The sequence below is a fragment of the Limanda limanda genome, chromosome 12, assembly GCF_963576545.1.
Source record: "Limanda limanda chromosome 12, fLimLim1.1, whole genome shotgun sequence".
NCBI classification, from domain to species: Eukaryota; Metazoa; Chordata; class Actinopteri; order Pleuronectiformes; family Pleuronectidae; genus Limanda; species Limanda limanda.
The window spans coordinates 24528186-24548581 of record NC_083647.1 but is presented as its reverse complement, the minus strand read 5'-3'; the positions used below and the strand labels follow the sequence as shown (position 1 = coordinate 24548581).

The 20396-nt window shown below is 41.8% G+C and overlaps 1 protein-coding gene across 1 annotated transcript in view; it reads left to right on the top strand.

Moving 5' to 3' along the window:
- The window catches only part of slc4a11 (solute carrier family 4 member 11), a 72926-nt gene extending 52530 nt beyond the window's left edge, over positions 1-20396 (top strand). Inside the window, exons 9-21 of the mRNA XM_061083050.1 lie at positions 662-871; positions 3695-3779; positions 4710-4835; positions 5153-5266; positions 6968-7100; positions 7759-7832; positions 10138-10399; positions 12747-12853; positions 14409-14574; positions 17008-17181; positions 18223-18418; positions 19405-19574; positions 20281-20396. Coding sequence (XP_060939033.1) covers positions 662-871; positions 3695-3779; positions 4710-4835; positions 5153-5266; positions 6968-7100; positions 7759-7832; positions 10138-10399; positions 12747-12853; positions 14409-14574; positions 17008-17181; positions 18223-18418; positions 19405-19574; positions 20281-20347 — 1884 coding nt within the window. The 3' untranslated portion in view covers positions 20348-20396. The remainder of the gene's footprint in view (positions 1-661; positions 872-3694; positions 3780-4709; positions 4836-5152; positions 5267-6967; positions 7101-7758; positions 7833-10137; positions 10400-12746; positions 12854-14408; positions 14575-17007; positions 17182-18222; positions 18419-19404; positions 19575-20280) is intronic.

Here is a 20396-nt window from a genome sequence, read left to right as displayed (position 1 = left end):
TTGCCTATAATACAGAATTAAAGTAAAATGATTGCAACAAAGTAAAAAGATTAGACGGACACAGCTCAAATAACTTGCATCATTTATTAAACAAAACTTTGTAAAAAAGTTCACTAAAAAAGGAAGTTATTAGAACAATGTTTATCTTTTGCTTTCTGATTTGATACACTTTAGATAAGAACCCAGTGTTTTATTTTTCTTCTTTGCCATAAGAAACAGAACATGTGTGTATATAAATATATGTATATATGTGTGTAAGGATATATACTGCAGTGCTCATTGTTAGTTTGGGGTGGGATTTTTGTTGTTGTTCTGTTTGTTTTGTTGTCTGTTCTGTTTTTCTAAAAAAAAAAAAAAAAAAGAAAAAGAAACAGAACATGGTCAGCACAGCTGTGTCCTGCAGGCTCGTCCGTCCCTAATAAAATGATAGGAAACATAAAAGTATGGCATTATTGTAGAGGGAGTGTTACTCATGAACAAAATTTGTATCTTTATTTTCTGTGGATATTCAACTACTGATTTTGAATATGGTTTTGGATTAAACTCTCTAGTTGCATCTTCTGCAGCTGCACAAGGTTTTGAGGACGATATTCATGAATGTGTAACTGTTTGCCATCGCGGTGGAAACTTCAACCACTCCTCTCGTTTGCTCTTTTTCCAGAAAAGCACCAAGACGGCGATGGAGCTGGGCCGGACGTTTGCCACCCTCTTCTCCGACATCTCCTTCAGGCAGAAGCTGCTGGAGACCAAGACGCAGGAGGAGTTCAAGGAGGCGCTGGTGTTCCAGAGGCACCAGCTGACGGCGGTCAACCAGCCGTCCACCGCCCTGGGGAAGGAGGAGACGGACCCCCACAGTCACAAACCCCTCAAGGTGGGCAGGAGCGTGTGTGAGACGCACAACCCGCGTGCACGACCTTTCAGTGTCGGGCGATTAGGCCCGTTTCCAACCCATGTATTCACTTGACAGCTTCGTGAGTCATCCCCAGCGGCCGGAGATGTTGCCTCTCACCACTTTTCCTCTACATGTTCAAATTTTTAGCTATTCTCCGAATGCGTCTCATCCTCATGTTCCTCCCTCACCTTTCACTCTCCTTTTATTATCTCATCTATTAAAGGCATTTAGACACTCAGATATCAGCAATAATACAATTTTGCAATAATAATAATGATACACTTTCATTTATGCAGCACAATTAATGCTTATAATTACATTCAAAAGCAGTTAAAACATTTAAAAGCAATAAAAGAAGCTATATTGAATAAATGAGACTACATTAAATGATTTTGGTGAAAGGAGAAGGGGACGCTTCAAAGATGTGTCTCAGGGTTTCTTTTGAGGTTTTGAAATCTTCAAGCATCAGCAGCTTCCTTCCTACTGGTTGTTATTTGACGTAGCAACAGTCACATGATGAGGTCGTCCTCCTGAAGGTTTGACCTTCCTCACAGTCCGACACCTGAACAACCACGGGCAAAGATATATCCCCTTAATTCCCTCCGTGTGAGCTCTGTAGAGAAATGAGACTATGCACATACATTTACATTTTTTTATTCTCCTCCATCTCGTTCTCCGCTCTTAACCACCCTCCTCTTCCTCCTCCTCCTCCTCCTCCTCCTCCTCTTCCTCGCCTGACTGGCCTGACTCGTCCATCTTTTCTCTCCCCCTAATCAATCAGCATCAACTCCTGCCAGGCCTCCTCAGTGGGTAAATGACCTTACATCTCTCACAGTCCTGTCAGAACTCGCCAGCCCTTGCTACACATGCATGTTCACACACACACACGTTAACACACACACACACACACACACACACACACACACACGTTAACACACACACCTCCAGAGGGGCTCTGCTCGATGCCGCGGACCCACATCTCCTCCTAATGTTGCCGCTGACAGACCGGGGCTCCCAGACATTTCCCGTTGTGTGTGTGGTTTCTTTTTTGTTGTATTTCTTGTTAGGTGTTTATCCCACGGCTTGAAAGGCTCAGTGCCACTCAGTGAAAAGAGGGATATATAGAAAAAGACAGATGGAGGGAGAGGAGAGTGAGGGGAAAGAGGGGTGGAGAGAGAGCAGGTGAAATCAAGAGGAAACAGGAAATGATAGAAATGAGGGGAGAGAGGCAGAAAAGGAGAAACTACCCACTTTTCGCCACCTCCTTCCACATCCGAAATTGACATGAGACCACCCGCGGCAGCGCACCACTTTACTGTACTTACAGAAACCAGGACAAATTGTTGTGTTTTTATGTTTTTTTAATGTTTTTTCCTCCATCCGTCGATTCCTGCAGAACGAAAACCCGGAAAACAGGTGGAGAGTAATTCCTCTCGAGACTTTTGTTCATCGATCCTGAGCCAAAAGCTGGTGATCAGGCTATACACACAAAGAGAGAACACACACACAAAGAGAGAACACACACACAGAGAGAGAACACACACACACAAACACACACACTCTGTTGTTATAATTATTTATGATTCCATGATGTGCACTAACGGATGAACAGTCCTTGTTGAACATGCATGTGTAGCTAAGTGAAACTAGCCAGTCTGCTCAGGCTGTTGTTTGTTTTCATGTCGTTTGATTTGAGATGAATTACTTTGTTCTGCCAAAAGCTGCCAGAACTTTTTACGATGACAAATGAGGCAGAAATTATTTTTTCCCCGAGAGCTATACGTACTCAAATTCCCCTCGTCGTCGTCGCCCGATCCACTTAATTGTATAATGCTGTGTTCAACAAGACACGGGTAAGTGGATAATTTACTTAATAAGCTCAGTCAGGGCTGCACATTTGTTCCCAATCTTCCATAACCTGAAAGCTCATCTTTTTAAGAAGCCCTTCATGTCCCCTCTCGAGTCACGTGGTCCTTTCCCACTCGTCCTCCTCCAGACTTCTCTAAAACTCGCTGATGCTGTTATCGCTCCGTCAGGGACGTTTAATAAATGCACATTTCAATCCGGCCGCGCTGCTCTGCTTACTGTGTTTTTTGCGTATTATGCAATTACAGATTTACTTGGATTTGATTGTTCAAGTCATCTTTGGGACAGAGAGCGCCCTGTGGCATCACCAGTGTCTTAGCAGAATCATCTAAAGCTATTTTTCCTTATCTTAATGTGTCATTGTCCACGATGCAGAGAGCAGAAGAAAGGAACACTTGGTCGGTTAAGCCTCTGGATATAAATGCTGTTTTTAGGAGCTCACTATTGCTAAATTAGCAAGATGCCTAAAAGCAAAATGTTACAATTACACCAAAAAATGTTTATGTAAACTAGAAGGCCCGAGGCCCAGCAGTCCTCTTACGAAACCACATTTATATTCAGTCAATCCAGGGGTTTTATTGTGGATCTGCATCAATTTGAATTATTGTCTGAGAAATCAATCAAAATATTGAAAAAAAGTCTTTCCCAGTGGACAAAATCAAATTTAATCAAAAACAAACTCCTTTCTCTGCAACTACAGCAGTAGAAAACACTGCAGTGGTCCCACTTCTGGCTGCAGGTGGCCCATGTGGCTGTTTCTTCCTTTGCCTGTAGATGGTGCACACTGTCACCCCCCCCCTCCCCCCCCCGCTGCTGTCACTTCTCTCGCCTCTAGGTGACGGAGGTTGGACTGATCCTGTTCTCAGTCATCTGGCATCAAGGGGAAACTCTCTGTGTCCTTGTTGAAACTCTGACCGTCTTCCTTCTGTCCTGCAGTGTCAGGATTTCTTCAAACCCGGCCGGGGGATTTACGAAGACCTGTGCCGCAGACTTCCTTTCTACCCCTCCGACTTCACCGATGGTAGGTTGGACTTGGACTTGGACTTGGACTTGGAGTGAAAGTGAATCATCTTCCTTATTATGCCACAACAGGGCGCCTCTGGCAGATCCTCCGTATATCTGTCACTTTGCCTCAGATGGATCTGTGCCTCATCTGTGTCACGTCCAGGATCTTCCACCTGCTAAAAACCACTGTCCCAGATGTTTTACTGCTTCCATATGTTCACATGTGTCCAATATTATTGTTTCACGTCCCGAGACCGTGGACAAGGACACTGGGATGAACATTCCCATCGCAAATTCGGCTTCTAGTGGTTTATTCTAGTGGTATTAATATTAAATAAGCAAACGTATGAAAGGGTTTCTGTCCTCAGGTATTTTAATTTGATAAAGAAGGAGGTGTATAAATCTGAGTAAAGTACAGTGAAGAAGAAGAAGAGGAAGAAGGAGAAGAAGAGGGGTTTCTCTCTGGATTCTCCTCCTCAGCTCCGCTCTCATTTCATGAAATCCAAACACATTCATTGAGCTGTAACAAAATCAAGATATTCCTGTCTTGTGAGTGTCATCAGATAATGATCATGTGATGAAGGTCACAGGACCAGAATCCCTGTGATCGCATTAGAGCCCAATTAAAGGGTTTTATTTCAAAAAGGAGTTATCCATCATTGGGAGGGACGATAACTTCTCTTAGAAAATGATGGATGGCACAAAACTGAAACAAATTACTGTTATTATTATTATTATTCCTTTTTTTCAAAGGGCCGACGGGCAGTGAAAGCCTTTTGTTAAATAGTTTTACAGTAACTGACTGGATGTTGATCGGCACTGAATGATGAAGTGCGCTAATGTTTCTGTCAGGTTTGAAATTAGAGTGTCGAGCCCCCCCCCCCTCTGCTCTACGATGAGATGGATATGACTCATGTGTTTGTTTGTGTTTATCTCTCTCTCTCAGGTATAGTTGGCAGTAACAAGACCCTGCTGAAGTACATGACCACGGCCATCTTCCTCTACATCGCCATCCTCCTGCCCGCCATCGCGTTCGGCTCGCTGAACGACGAGAGCACGCGTGGCGAGATCGGTACGAGCAGAGACTCTACACTTCCTGTTTGACAGATTGGTCTTTTGTTTTAAAACAGAAAATTAATATTGAAGCAAAAGCACCAGTGTTGTTTAGATGCTTTTTAAAGATGTGTAACAGTTGATTTGATGACGTCCCAGAGTTAATTAGTTAATTAGTTAATTAACAGCAAAAAGCACAAGTTCCTTAAGTGTTTAACTTTGACCTTGACCTCAGAGGAGCATTAGATATGATATGATATTATAATAATAATGTGCAGGTAGTGATGCACATTAATCCTCCCGTGTTTTCCCTCCGTGTGTCTCGTCTCTGCACAGATGTTCGGAAGACCATCATCGGCCAGAGCATCGGGGGGGTGATCTACTCGCTGTTCGCCGGCTCTCCCCTCGTCATCCCTCTGACCACGGCTCCGCTCGCCATCTTCATCAGCGGTAGGCTTCCCCTGTCGTTCAGCTCAGCCCCGCCAAAATAAAGTCTGGTTTTAGAAAGTAGGGCCTAAAGTGTTCCTGCTGCAGTAAAGTAAAAAGCATGTGTCTCTAAACATTTTAAGGAATAAGGAAACAACTTTTCCTCTCACTGACATTATTTCTTTTAAAGTAAAGTGCCTTGAGAAAATTTATATTTTCAAATCAGATTGAATGGAGTTATGCAATGTTTGGTTTCGGGGGCGTTCACATCAGGAAACTCGCTCGTTGTATGCAAGAACCTGCAAACCTAATATTCAGCTGCACATAAACATAGTACACGAGTTTTCACCCAATAGCGTCATTTTGTTTGTTGGAATCTGAACGATGTTGAAGGCTGGAAGCTGCAGAATCGGGCAGCGAAGGGGAAAAGCAGCGACTCTGCTGCCAAGATGTAGTTTTTATACCGGAGCTAGTTTGTTGGGTTTTGTGATGTGATGAAGTTTGAAGTAATTGGGTTAGAAGTGTTTAAAGTAAATCCTCACGGGGACGATTAGAGTCGATTTCCAGGAGCCGGTCTGAGCAGAACAGTGGCTGGTTTGTAAAGATGTAATTTATCTTTTGCACAAACATGCTCAGGATTACAACTTGATGTTTATAACTTAATAAAAACAATCGAAATACTTTTGTCTGGTACGTTTGAATGAAATGTGATTTTCCCTTTTGTGTGTGTGTGTGTGTGTGTGTGTGTGTGTGTGTAGTTGTAATCGTTATGCCTCTGCGTCTGTCTGTCTCATTTCTGTGAAGCTGGTATCTCAACGCCTTGAGGGAACACACTTACATTGCCTAAATGATGAACTGGCTATGCTGGTGGTCAAAGGTCAAAGGTCAAGGTCACTGTGGCCTTGCAGAACACAGTTTCTTCATCGTGAATTCATTATCTCAGGAACCCCTTCACGGAATTTCTTCTAATTTTGCACAAACGTTCAGTTGGCCTAAAAGATGATCTGATCTAATTTTGGTGGTCAAAGGTCAAGGTCACGGTGACCTTGTGTTCAAATGACTGTGAAATATCTGGCACAGGCACAGAGAATTTGATTCAATCTGATACGAACAGTTGCTTGGACTCGAGGATGAAGGTGAAATTACATCTGTGACCTTAAAAAACATGTTTTCTTCAAGTTTTAAGATCAAGGTCACATCGAACTCATATGACTTTAAAACAAATATATGCAGAATGAAACTATTCTGGTTATTAGAGGCAAACAGGCTGAAAATGTATTCAATAATTTGGAAAACATAATTTGTTCTTTTTATTATTTTCAAGGCGATACTTGGTACAAACAGGTGATTAATGCTGTTCCTCGTTAACCTCATTTCAATAAGTGATAATTTCAACATCACGTTTGTCTTCTTTTCTTTGTCATAAATAATTCTTCAAATGCTACGAAATGAATTTTGATTCATTTTGAGGGAAGGAGCTCATCATCACATAGTTTCTGTATTTTCAAGTTACAACAACTTCAACCGCAGCCACAACATGAGGCGACGACTTGTTTACTGCAGCCTCATTAGCAAAGAGAGGCTAAAGAAGCTGTCAATCAGCAACAGTTACACAAAGTCCTGAGGATGTGGGAGCACGTTGGTCACGATCAGACGTTTCATGGTTCTGTGTTTGTATTTCTGTCTCCCCGTGTGTGTGTGTGTTTGTGTTCTCGTGCCTCACAGTGATCCGAGGAATCTGCGACGACTACAACCTGGACTTCCCTGCGTTCTACGCCTGCATCGGTCTGTGGAACTGCCTCTTCCTCATCCTCGGAGGGATATTTAACGTCAGCCTGCTCATGAAGCTCTTCAAAAGGTGTCTCTCACGTTGGACTCACTTTAATTGTTTTCATTTTCAGCGCCCGTCCAAATTATCCAATCAATTCGTACACTTTCTTTCATCTGTCTGCATGCCTCCTCCTCCTCTGTCAAACTGAAAAATGTTTTAAATTGGGCGACAGCGTCTGCGGGAAAATCACCGGCACTCAGCAGGAAAAGTCTGTTTTGTGTAAGAAACCGTTTTTAAAGAAAGACGTGTTTTCCCTGTGACAACCACGGAGACATTCTATATATATTTATTTATTTATGTTTTTATCCTGCTCATAGTGTATTCATCGTCCTTATATCTTACAATTCCTGTTAATACTGCAATATTCCATATATATTTCTACTGTACAGATCTTATTTATTTACATTTTCACTTTAATTTGCACAATACTCTGCACTTTTACTGCCTTTTTTTGCACTTCTGGTTAGACGCTAACTGCATTTCGTTGTATATGTACTTGTACTGTGCAATGACAATAAAGTTGAATCCAATCTAATCTAATCTAATTCTACCAATCTACAAGGCTTAGCTAGCAGAACGTTAAATTAGCATGTTTCGAATCTTTTTCATGAGGGTTTGTTTATTATTTCTTACTGACTGATTTATTTACTATAACAGCCTAACTGTGGCTTCTGTTGTTCTCCAGGTCGACGGAGGAAGTCATCGCTCTGTTCATTTCCACTGCGTTTGTGGTGGATGCAGTGAAAGGCACGGTGAAGAGTAAGTTCCTGATGCTCCTCTTCCTCTTTTCTTCTTCTCTGTTCCTACAGCTCGGGCCCGCGGCTTGTTCACATCCCTGTTGTCACCGGGTCATGTGATTCTATGTTGTCTCAACTTCCTGTGATCGGCCCCGAAAGTCCAAACTATCCAAAAAAACGTCCCTAACTATCGTTGGGTTTTGAGATTAAAATTTCATTGCACATTGCTCAGTAATTACTCTGTCTATTGCTGACACGAGAATCTTGAATAGTAATAAAACTCGCCGTCCACCTGGTCGGTGGAACGACAGCAAACATGCATCACTTCCTCCGTCACTCTGTTGTGTCAGCAGAGCCGGAGAGAGATAGAGTATGCACCAGGTTAATCAATCCAGATTCCGAACCCCGGGCCTGCAGCCACATTACACCGGGCCCTGCCTGTCACCGCACCTCATCTTAGTACATCATAAATATTTTACACAATTTAATTTCCACAAAATGAGATGACGATAGCAGGATGTAATTTGTTTTGAATGCGATATCGTCCTGCTCTGGAGATTGCCCGTGCAGTAGTTCAATTTTCCAGGAACTATTTGTAAAAATATGCTCCGAGCTCATATGCCATTACCATAACATTAACCTGTGACATTTTGTCGACACTTTGGCTCCAAAATATTTTCTGGTAACAGGAATGAAAACATTCTGCCCGTGTGTTCAGTCTCTTTTTACGACTTTGTCTGCTCTACAACTCTCTCCTGGTTTGATCTATTTTTAAAAAGCCGGCAGTGAGAGCTGCATCCTGGACGTGTCAGACTCGGTATTGAAAGTGATGATAGAAGTGATGATCTACTTATGTTGGACTCTCATAAGGAAAAGGTTGTGCCCTTCGTCTTATTTAAAATATTTGGAGCAGTTCTGGAAAGAGTCTCGTGTCCCAGGAGGAGAAACTGATTGTGATTGGTGGGTGGTTCTTTCTGATCCGGTCTGATCTGGGTGTCGGGACTGGTTTCAGAGTCCAGTGTCTAATGATTCTCCCTGTTTGACCTCTGATCCAGTTGCAGAATCTTCTCTTCTGGATTATTTTTAAACATGTTCTATATTTATAACTATAATTAGGAACAATAGATAAAGCAAAACAAGCCCGTTTGCCTGCAGTGATTATTTTTCAGTTGATCAGGTTTTTTCTTGCAGGACCACAGCTCTGCAGGCTCATCTGATTTTTATGAAGTGAAGACTTTTCACCTAAATCTAGTATTTTTTCCTGTTTTTTCTGTTTCGAATGCGCCACAAACGACACAAACTCTTTGAGGCTGATTGCTTTTTGCTCTACAGTGAAGATTTCTTGCAGGATTTCTGGGGTTTACCAGGCAACAAGGCCACAATGGTCGTGGAAACCATGGTCCTCTGTATTTACTCAGTTGTTTAATTCCGGCTTCTCTCTGACTGAGAGGCTGCTGCCACATTAGCGGCTCGGCGAGGCTGTACTTAGGCGCAGCGGTGCTTTAAGTTAAAAGCACGTCTGGCTGGTGTAATGTTTACCACATTCACGGTCTTTAGTTGAGCCTTTTATCAGGACAACATTTGTTACTGAGCACGACACACGTCAGGCTGAGGCTCGCTGGATCTGGAATATGGAACAAGTTAAAGGGATTCGTCATTGAAAAACCACATTGAATCTCAGACAATAATTAATCGTGAAGATATTTAGTTTCTTTCTTTGTTTATTATAATTTTTTAATCACATTTTGGAGTTGTACAAGAGAAGTCGAAGCTCAGAGCCCAACCTGCCTGAAGCTTTGTGATTCAAGAGGTTTGGTTGAAGAACGTCTGAATGTGTGTGTGATGAGCCTGAGATGGTGCTGGACGTTTGTTCTACACAATTTTATTATTATTTATGTGTATTCACAGTCTGTCCTCATACAACCCTTTATAGATCTGATAATGAAAGATTAATTTAATAATTTATCTATTTGAACACCTTTACTTATATGACTGTCAAAACGAGAACAGATTAATCCATATACAATTTCAATACATAACTCACACACCTTTTCCCATAACAGCAGTATAAACTAAACATAGAACATCAGTAACACATCAAGTAACATCAGAGATTGAAATTATAGAATATAAACATCCAAGAACACTGTTTAACCATAACATCACTTTCTGAACTTGTAAAGAAATAAACTAATTATTATTATTATTACCACTTCCTATTTTGAAAGATTCATTTGAAGATTTGAGGGATTTGTCTTAAATCTTTGTCGGTCAATGTTCTTCTCGGTCGTTTCCCCTCTTGACTGAAAACTCTCCTTGTGATTCAGTCTTTCACAGATATTACCACGCGCCCACGCTGGCCAACAGAAGCACGGAGGCCAACAGGAGCATCATCGAGATCTTCCCGCTGGCCGGAGCCCTGTTGGGAGGAAACCGGAGCGAGGTGGTGGCGGCGGCGGCGGGGGGGCTGTCGCTCAACACCCTCCCGGAAACCGTGATCCACTGCAGCCGGGAGAGACCCCTCCTCTGCCTGCTGCTGATGCTCGGGACCCTGTGGATGGGCTACACCCTCTACCAGTTCAAACGCAGGTATGTGTGGCGTCCGCTGGAGAAGTCTGCTTCCTGTCGCCGGCCCAGGAGGAACGATGAAGGAGGAACTTTCCAGACAGGCTTTCACAAAACCCTCCTTTACCTCTCAAAGGGGTTTTTGTTCCAGCCTGTGATTCGATAAGCATTAATATTCTACTTCTGATTGCTCCCGGTAATCAAATCAAGCTCAAAGCCCGATTCAATTGTGTAAGCAAGAGGCAAAGAGGCCGACCTGGGTACTTACACTGTGTCAGGATTGCAGCCATTGTCCTTGTCTTGTCCATAGTAATTGTATTCCTTTATTATTTCTCTCTCTCTCTCTCTCTCTCTCTCTCTCTCTCTCTCTCTCTCTCTCTCTCTCTCTCTCTCTCTCTCTCTCTCTCTCTCTCTCTCTCTCTCTCTCTCTCTCTCTCTCTCTGTCTTTTGGGGAGTTCTCGAGTCTTGTACAGCTGACTTCTCCTGCAGTGATTGGAACTGCTAGTTGACTTGGCCATAGTATTTTATACTGACGAATTTTTTGTATACCTTGTATTACTGTATATATATATATATATATATATATATATATACATATATATATATGCATATTTATTTCATTCTTATTTATTCAATGTATTAACTCTTCAATGTATCAACTCGTCATTGTACCCTTGGCACAATGAGGGTCTTATTCCCCAATGTGTTTTCCGAGGCTTAAATAATTATTCAATCAATCAATCAATCAATCCCTCTTTCACTCTCTCTGTCTCTCTCTCTCTCTCTCTCTCTCTCTCTCTCCCCCTCTCTCTCTCTCTCTTTTGGGGAGTTCTCGAGTCTTGTACAGCTGACTTCTCCTGCAGTGATTGTAACTGCTAGTTGACTTGGCCATAGTATCTTATACTGACAAATTTTTTGTATACCTTGTATTACTGTATATATATATATATATATATATATATATATATATATATATATATATATATATATATATATGCATATTTATTTAATTCTTATTTATTCAATGTATCAACTCTTCAATGTATCAACTCCTCATTGTACCCTCGGCACAATGAGGGTCTTATTCCTCAATGTGTTTTCCGAGGCTTAAATAAATATTCAATCAATCAATCAATCAATCAATCCCTCTCTCTCTCTCTCTATCTCTGTCTGTCTCTCTCTCTCTCTCTCTCTCTCTCTCTCTCTCTCTCTCTCTCTCTCTCTCTCTCTCTCTCTCTCTCTCTCTCTCTCTCTCTCTCTGTCTCTCCCTTATACCTTATGTATTACTGTATATATATATATTTATTTCATTCTTATTTATTCAATGTATTAACTCTTCAATGTATCAACTCGTCATTGTACCCTCGGCACAATGAGGGTCTTATTCCCCAATGTGTTTTCCGAGGCTTAAATAATTATTCAATCAATCAATCCCTCTTTCACTCTCTCTGTCTCTCTCTCTCTCTCTCTCTCTCTCTCTCTCTCTCTCTCTCCCCCCCCTCTCTCTGTCTCTCTCTGGGGGAGTTCTCGAGTCTTGTCTCTTGTACAGCTGACTTCTCCTGCAGTGATTGTAACTGCTAGTTGACTTGGCCGTAGTATTTTATACTGACAAATTTTTTGTATACCTTGTATTACTGTATATATATATATATATATATATATATATATATATATATATATATATATATATATATATATATATATATATAGATATTTATTTCATTCTTATTTATTCAATGTATTAACTCTTCAATGTATCAACTCGTCATTGTACCCTCGGCACCATTGTAAATGAGGGTCTTATTCCTCAATGTGTTTTCTGAGGCTTAAATAAATATTCAATCAATCAATCAATCTCTCTCTCTCTCTCTCTCTCTCTCTCTCTCTCTCTCTCTCTCTCTCTCTCTCTCTGTCTCTCTCCCTCCCTCTCTCTGTCTCTCTTTGGGGGAGTTCTCGAGTCTGGTCTCATGTGCAGCTGACTTCTCCTGCAGTGATTGTAACTGCTAGTTGACTTGGCCGTAGTATTTTATACTGACAAATTTTTGGTAAACCTTATGTTTTACTGTATATATATATATATATATATATATATATATATATATATATATATATATATATATATATATATATATATGTGCATATTTATTTCATTCTTATTTATTCAATGTAATAACTCATCAATGTATCAACTCATCATTGTACCCTCGACACAATGAGGGTCTCATTCCTCAATGTGTTTTCAATGTGTTTTCAATATTCAATCAATCAATCTCTCTCTCTCTCTCTCTCTCTCTCTCTCTCTCTCTCTCTCTCTCTCTCTCTCTCTCTCTCTCTCTCTCTCTCCCTCTCCCTCTCTCCCTCTCTCTCTCAGCCCCTTCCTGCATGCCAAGATGAGGGAGGTGCTGTCGGACTGCGCCCTGCCGATCTCCGTGCTCATGTTCTCCTTCATCGGCTCCTACGTGTTCAGTGACATTGAGCGTGAGTTTCATTTGTGGCTTCACTGAACAGTTTGCACACCTCACTTTTTTCCTCCTGAGCAGAACCCAGCGACACCACTCGTTTAAGTTATTTACTCTCTGTTCACCTGGGAGTTTATAATTCACACATTACAGTCGGGTTCTTCTTCATTCTGTACAACAGCTAAACATTTGATTATAAGGTAAAAAATCGTCCGGATCGACTCAAACACATTAGTGAGACATTAATTAAACCTGTATGTGCATTATAAACTTTATTTTGAAGTTTAAAATACAATAATTTAGATTAAAAAGCTGTGTATAAATGTAATTATATGAAAGTATACAGTTTATAGTCTAACACACACATTACATCAGAATCAGAATTATTTTTATTGTCACGTATATTTTCATATATTGGATATTGCCATGGTGTGGTTGGTGCACTGTACATAAAAACAAAACAACAATATATACAATAAGACAATATATACATTAAGAAACAATACATTATGGCGATAAATTATGTGCGAGGGAAAGAGTTATAAAGTAATCAGCTGTTATAGGTGCACAGACAACGATATATAATCTGTTTTATTATCGGCCTCTGAAAAATATCATCTTTACTTTCAGCAACAGAATTTAAAACTTAATATCTGGAGGATTTTAACTGAAATGCACATGTGGGAGTTTTGTGATTTTCAGAGGGTTGTTGAAAAACAAGAGCGCATTCAAAATGTCCGACCTGGAGAGTCTCCTGCTGTGTTTGTTTTTCACATCCACACGAGTTTGTCTGTTTTTAGGTTTTTGTATCATGGCATCAATGTTAAAAATGTGTAAGTGTGTGGATCCAGACTAATGGTCTGTTCACCTCCTGCTGAGGTTTTGCTGCCTCCATTATTTCTCCACGTGTTGTTTCTTAATCAAGACACAGGCTGAAACCCACATTGGAGATTCCCAGTTCTCGTCCTCTATTGTTTAGCATCGTCTCCCGTCTCCATTCATTGTTGCCAAGGCAGTAGCTGTTCTCCACAAACACAGAGACGAGCGCCAGACCCTCAAGTGAATTTTGAATTTAAGTGCCGGGGCCCAATTTTCTGTTCTTTTACCTCCTGAGACAATAAGTCATAAAATAATAGACCCATTACTGTATTGTCCTAAATTTAACCAACAGCACTTAATTCAGCCGAACTGGAGGAGACACAGTTTTAGATAAGATATCAGGCATTTAAAATAAAAAAGAGAGAGAGAGAGAGAGAGAGAGAGAGAATCCAGCCGCTGCTGCTGTGAGAACATGAGTCATCATCACATTCTCATACGCAGTTTAAATCTGATGAGCTTTAGAAGTGGTTGTGAATGAAAACGGTTAATTCTAGTGGATTTTATTTCTCCCCAAAAACTGAAAGTACAATTACTGTGTCATGAGCAGATAGCAGAGGAACAATCAATTAACTCGTTAATTAAGAAAACGTTATCTAAAAGAAGAGCGACCTCCAGTCCTTTACCTGTAATTCCATGTGCAGTCACTAGGGGGGAGTGAATAAGTGACTTCATTAAATTTCTTCCCGTTTGAACAGTTCCCGTGTTTAAAGTTTACGACCGGCCCGTTTTCAAGGTGGCTCCGTTTGAGCGTCTGTCGCCCATGAACGTTGTGAGCGCCATGGGCCTCGGCTTCCTGCTCGCCCTCCTCATCTTCATCGACCAGAACATCGTCGTCTCGCTGACCAACGCACCGGAGAACAGGTAGCGGACAAGTTCCAGTATCCACTTCATCTTGGTTATATATCACTGTGTGTACAGAATTATAAAACTGTTGCTATATCTGGGGTAGGGTTGCAAAATTCCGGGAATATTCAAAGTTGGAATCTTTCCATGGTAATTAACGGGAATATACGGGAATTAACGGGAATTAATGCGAATTAACGGGAATTAACCGGGAATAAACTGGAAATGTTGTGGGTAATTTATACTAACTGTATTTACCTTTTCATATACAGACATAAATATAAACATTTTGTTTGTCATAGGCTGATTTGAGCCCTGAGGAAACTTTGGGCACTTGACTATATGCTTCTGCATCGTTGTGTCATTCTTAACATAGGTCTTTGCACAGTATTTGCAAATGTACACAGCCTTTCCTTCTACATTGGATGGGGTGAAATGTCTCCACACATGAGAGAGTGCACGTGGCATTGTTCTGTAGAATAAGATGAGAAAAAAGTTTGTAAAAAAACACTAATGCAATGCCAGAGATATAAATAGTTAGCCAAACAATTGGAATCGTCTGTGAAAATATTTTATAGTTGATGGATAAATGAATGGAAATAGGCTAGATGAACAGATGAACAATCCTCAATCAGCATGCTCATATATTTTCCCCAGTAATATCATGGAAACTTACCTGACTAGTCCTTCACTCTACAGCAGGCCTCAATAGCCCTGCTGTAGAGTGAAGGATGCTGGGAGTTATCTGTGCATGTGATGGAAGAATGCACAGTGGAGGGTTGAAAATCAACGTTCCATACATCTTTAAAATAGAGTTTTGAATGATGTTTTTATTGCTCAGTGTTTAATTTGCATAGTTTTATTTTTTTCAAAATTCCCAAAATTCGAGAGCTTAATATTCCCGTGGAAAGTTTCCGGAAAGTTTCCGGAAATTTACCGGAAACTTGCCACCCCTTTGCAACCCTAATCTGGGGTTCTGGTGCGTTTTCGTAGAACCTGTTTTGTCTGTGACCCTTTGGGAAAGCCATCAGGGATCTTCATCCCCTGGTCCCTGCTCTCTCCGATCCGCTGTGTGTGAGCGAGAGCAGCCGAGCAGATCCAGACACTTGACATCTGAGACCAATCGTCTCAGTGAAGCAGCTCAGAAGACGCCTTAGAGCCACAACACTGTGGAGCTTCTCCCCCGTTCTTCTAAATCTCCACCACACAAGCCAATTTATGACTTTATCCGAGTCCCACAGACGGACGCAGCTCCAACCAGCCTGCAGTGAAAATCTATGACGCTGGAATTTCAAACCCTTATCTTGTACATTTGTTGGGTAGAAAATTAATTGGATGTAAATGTCTGTTCTGCTCCGGAACAAGAAGGAATTCACCTCAAGGCAAAACAAACGGCTGCAGCAGCAGAAGAAGAAACTGAGCTTTCCTCTGAGCATCGATCCGTTCAACACTCTTTTGAATATTATTTTATAAACTAACTCAAACGCCGATAAGAAGGTCTGAGAACACGTTTCTCTGCGTTTGACCTTCACTGCATTAGTCAAGTGTCACAAACAGTCGGACAGAAGCTGGACAAACTTTCCCTTTTCTTTCTTATTATGGAAAATAAGATATTTATCGAACCATTTGGAAATTTGTCTACTTGCACTGGAGGTTCTCACATTTCTCAGATTTCATTCTCTTTTGTTTTGTTTCATTTATCTAAAACCTCGTCCGTCATCTTTAATAAGTGGAGGAAAAATCGAATAAAACTAAGAATAGATAAATACATGAAAATAAAGTGGGTGTTTTTACCGTTTAAACCTGCTTTTAACTTTATAGTGAAGCTACTTAATGAATTCAAGTTGTCATCCAGAGGGAATTAAAGCATTCAGTGTCAATGTCATGCTCAAGGGCACATCAGCAGGATTCATGGATAGTGTTTACAGAACAGTAACTCCAGACGTTTGCCCACAGCTACACAACCTATTCACACACACACACACACACACGAGCATCAGAAAGGTCACAGTCTTCCTCGTATATATATGTAAAGTTATGATGATGTCATCATTAGAGACATCGTGATTCTCTGCGTATGAAAACACAAATTCTCTCGTACGTTGATTGAGAGAATTTGTGAATCCCTGCAAGTTTATTCAGGTTGTGTTGAAGGGCGCTGATAACCTCAGGAGAACGATGCCCTTTGTGTGTGTCTGTGTGAGTGTGTGTGTCTGTGTGTCTGTGTGTGTGTGTGTGTGTGTGTCTGTGTGTGTGTGTGTGTGCACGTTGACCACTGTCACGTCTGCTCACTTTCAGACTCTACCGTATGCAAATATCCTCTCTGTGCCTCTGTTGTCTGCAAATTAACTTGTGTGTGTGTGTGTGTGTGTGTTGTGTTCTTTGTGCGACGTTGTGCTGTGTTGCTGCCTGTGTGCCGCCGCAGTGTGTAACGGTTGCGTTGCTCCCCAGGTTGCTGAAGGGCACGGCGTATCACTGGGACCTGATGCTCTCCGGGCTCATTAACATACTGATGTCGGTGCTGGGGTTGCCCTGGATGCACGCCGCCTTCCCCCACTCCACCCTGCATGTGCGCCAGCTGGCGTTCGTGGAGCAGCGCGTGGAGGGGGGGCACCTCTACGAGACGTGAGTTACCCGCCCTCTCGCCGCCGCCGCCGCCGCTAATCAGACGCCCAATTAAAGGTCTCCTTCAGAGCGTGCGGTGCCTGTAATTTCGTGTCGCGGGCTACTGTATCCTGCTCGTCTCTGATTGCATGATTACTGTGTAACTATCCATTTTCTCAGCGGGCGGGGGGGGCGGGGGTTGAAGGAGTTTTTGGAAAGAGATTAGAAGATGAACTTCGCTCTGTCCAAATGTGCCAGATTACAGTTTTGCATTTATTCAGGATTCCATACGTTGTCAAGTGGGATGAAAACAACCTCCTGTACGAGAGGAGGAGATCTCATTAGAGATTCAGAGATCGTGTTCTAAGTATGTTCTATGATATGAATAATGAATGTTCCAGATTTACATTTCTGATTGGGTCATAAAGTTCGCAAGTGGTTTTATTGGAAGCAGCGGTTTCCAGTGTTTTAATGTATTTCCCAATTTGATAAATAAGCAGCAGAAAAACCAGATTAATACAGAAGAGTTTAACGAAATGAGCTTTGAGATATGAAAACGTACTTTACACATTTTAACACTAATCTGCTTGTGACCTCTCAGATTCGTCTCGTGACCTCTTTGTGGGTCTTGACCACATGTTGACACACACACACAATATAACACAAACAACAGACAATGGCCTGTTCCTTATGTATTTAAAAGTTTAGACAATAACACGACTTTCATCACTTTTCTTGCAAAAATCAGGATCTGACCTCAGTTTGTTTACGAAGGAGCATTGAAGCTCTTCATGACTTTTCATTCTCTCTTTAACTGTAACTTTTGTATCTATTTATTTATTTGATATTCAAGCTTCTGGGCTCTTGTTATTTTATTTTGTTTGTTTTGATAACAGTTCACGTCTCTGGATATATTTGTCAGTATTTGTCAGTCGGAAAATGTGTGAGAACCCTGATAAGAAAATCCCAGTCAAACATTTGTCTGCTGCATTGTATAAATACAATTGTGTGCTTTCCAGTAACCCATCATTGTGTGTGTGTGTGTGTGTTATTGTGCGTCAGTATTGTGCAGGTGAAGGAGACCCGGCTGACGTCTCTGGCTGCCAACATCTTCATCGGCGTGTCGGTGCTGATGCTGCCCATCCCGCTGCAGTGGATCCCCAAACCCGTCCTGTACGGCCTCTTCCTGTACATCGCCCTCACCTCCATCGACGGGAACCAGATGTGTGACCGCATGGCGCTTCTCCTCAAGGAGCAGGTGTGTGTGTGTCTGTGTGTGTGTGTCTGTCAGTGTGTGAGTGTGTGAGACCATATGTCCGTTGCTCTGCAGATCAAACACTTGACCGGATGCCTGGAGCTGAAAGACCAGAACCTGAGTCAAATAATACTTGCAAATATAATCTTCTGGTGTTTGTTTTAATCACCTGTGAGCCCCAGGTGGGTGGGGTTGGGTGAGTAAAGGCAGCTCAGTTCGTTAATTTTACATTTTTATTACAGTTTCTGACACTCGTCTTTTATTCATTATCTCCTGAACTCAACATTATCAAATTAGATATCAAATCAAATACCCTAAAAAGATCTCTCTGTTTCTCCACTCGTCCGATTTAACCTTCGTTCTGTGTCAGTAAAGCAACAGAGCCTTTTCCTCTGCACTGTATTCTGTAACTTCACACACTAGCGCCTCCAAGTGGCAGAGAGAGGTAACGACATGAAGACAGTCAGTCACACAATTCAACACAAACAATCTCTGCATCTCTGTCTGTGGCTGATTGAAGGTTAAATTAAACATTTATAATATCTGCTCCCACAAAAAGCTTTTTGATGTTGGATTTCCAGCTCTCAGCTGTGAACAGACAGGTTTTATTGAGTCTGGTTTTGGTATTTTCTCTTCATACGTCATGTTTAACAGGATTGTGGAGCAGTTTTGTTGCAAACCAAACGAGAAGCTTCTGATTCAAAGACTCAAATGAAGTTTGTGCTGCAGCCAGATTCAGACTGGAAACATCCCCGAGTTGCAGCTTCAAATCCTTGGGCTATAAAAGCACTTATTGTTCTAACTTGCTGTTCTTTTTATTAATAATCTAAATCTCAGTCTGCATTTTTAGACGTGTGTGTGTGTCTGTGTGTGTGAGAGCGTGTGAGACGTCCTCTTCCCTTCATCAGTCCTCTAATGCTGCAGCAGACCCGAGGACAGCGAGGAGGAGATTGTATTTTAATCTGTCCTGATCCTCTCACCTCCCGCAGACGTCTTACCCGCCCACCCACTACATCCGCAAAGTGCCCCAGAGGAAGATCCACTTCTTCACCTTCCTGCAGATGATGCAGCTGCTGGTGCTGTGCTCGTTCGGCATGTACCCGATGCCCTACATGAAGATGATCTTCCCCCTGCTCATGATCATGCTAATCCCAATCAGGTACCAGTTTGTCCCCAGTAAATGATTTTCCTCCAGATGACTCTCAGTGTCTGACCTGAATCTGCCTGTGGACGTTTCTATTGTTAACGACAAATCTCTCTGAAGCCTCCTGCGAGTGGAGAATTACATTTTAAATGTCGGTGACTTCAAACATCTGGCAGTTCGGTGGAGATACACTCGGCTCAGTGTGAGACCAGTGGCAGCAGATGTGCATGGTGCATTATATATATCTGTGGTATTTTTAAATTCACAGAATAATTCACCACATTCTCCTCCACTTTCTTTCCGGGCATCAAACCGGTGGAATGTCTGAGATAAATAATGTAGGTTTCTCCTTTGAAAAGACGATCAACTTTATTTTTAACGCTGACTGGTGCTCGTCAAAGTTTAATCAGCGGGATTTTCATGTTTCTGCGAAGATTTGGTTTCAACTTTTCCTTCACCGAACATCGATCGGTGTTATTAAAGTTACGTTTTCAGAATCTCATACCAACACCAAGTCAGAGCCTCGGGACGTTTTCCAGAACTTTTGGAAAAGGTCAAACGTCCAAAACATGTGGGCGATTTCATATCCGAGAACAGTTTTACTTTACTTCTACTCTCTCTCTCGTTCTCGACTGAGGACACCACGAGTCTTCTGTCAGAGGATGAGATGTTGTGATGTTTCTCAACTGACCTGGATTCTCTCTCTCTCTCCTCTGTTCAGGAACAACGTGCTTCCTCGTATCATTGAGGCCAAGTACTTGGACATAATGGACGCCCAGCACATGTAGCGGCCGACGGGAAACACGCTCCGACACCGACCACCGACATGGGGGGAAA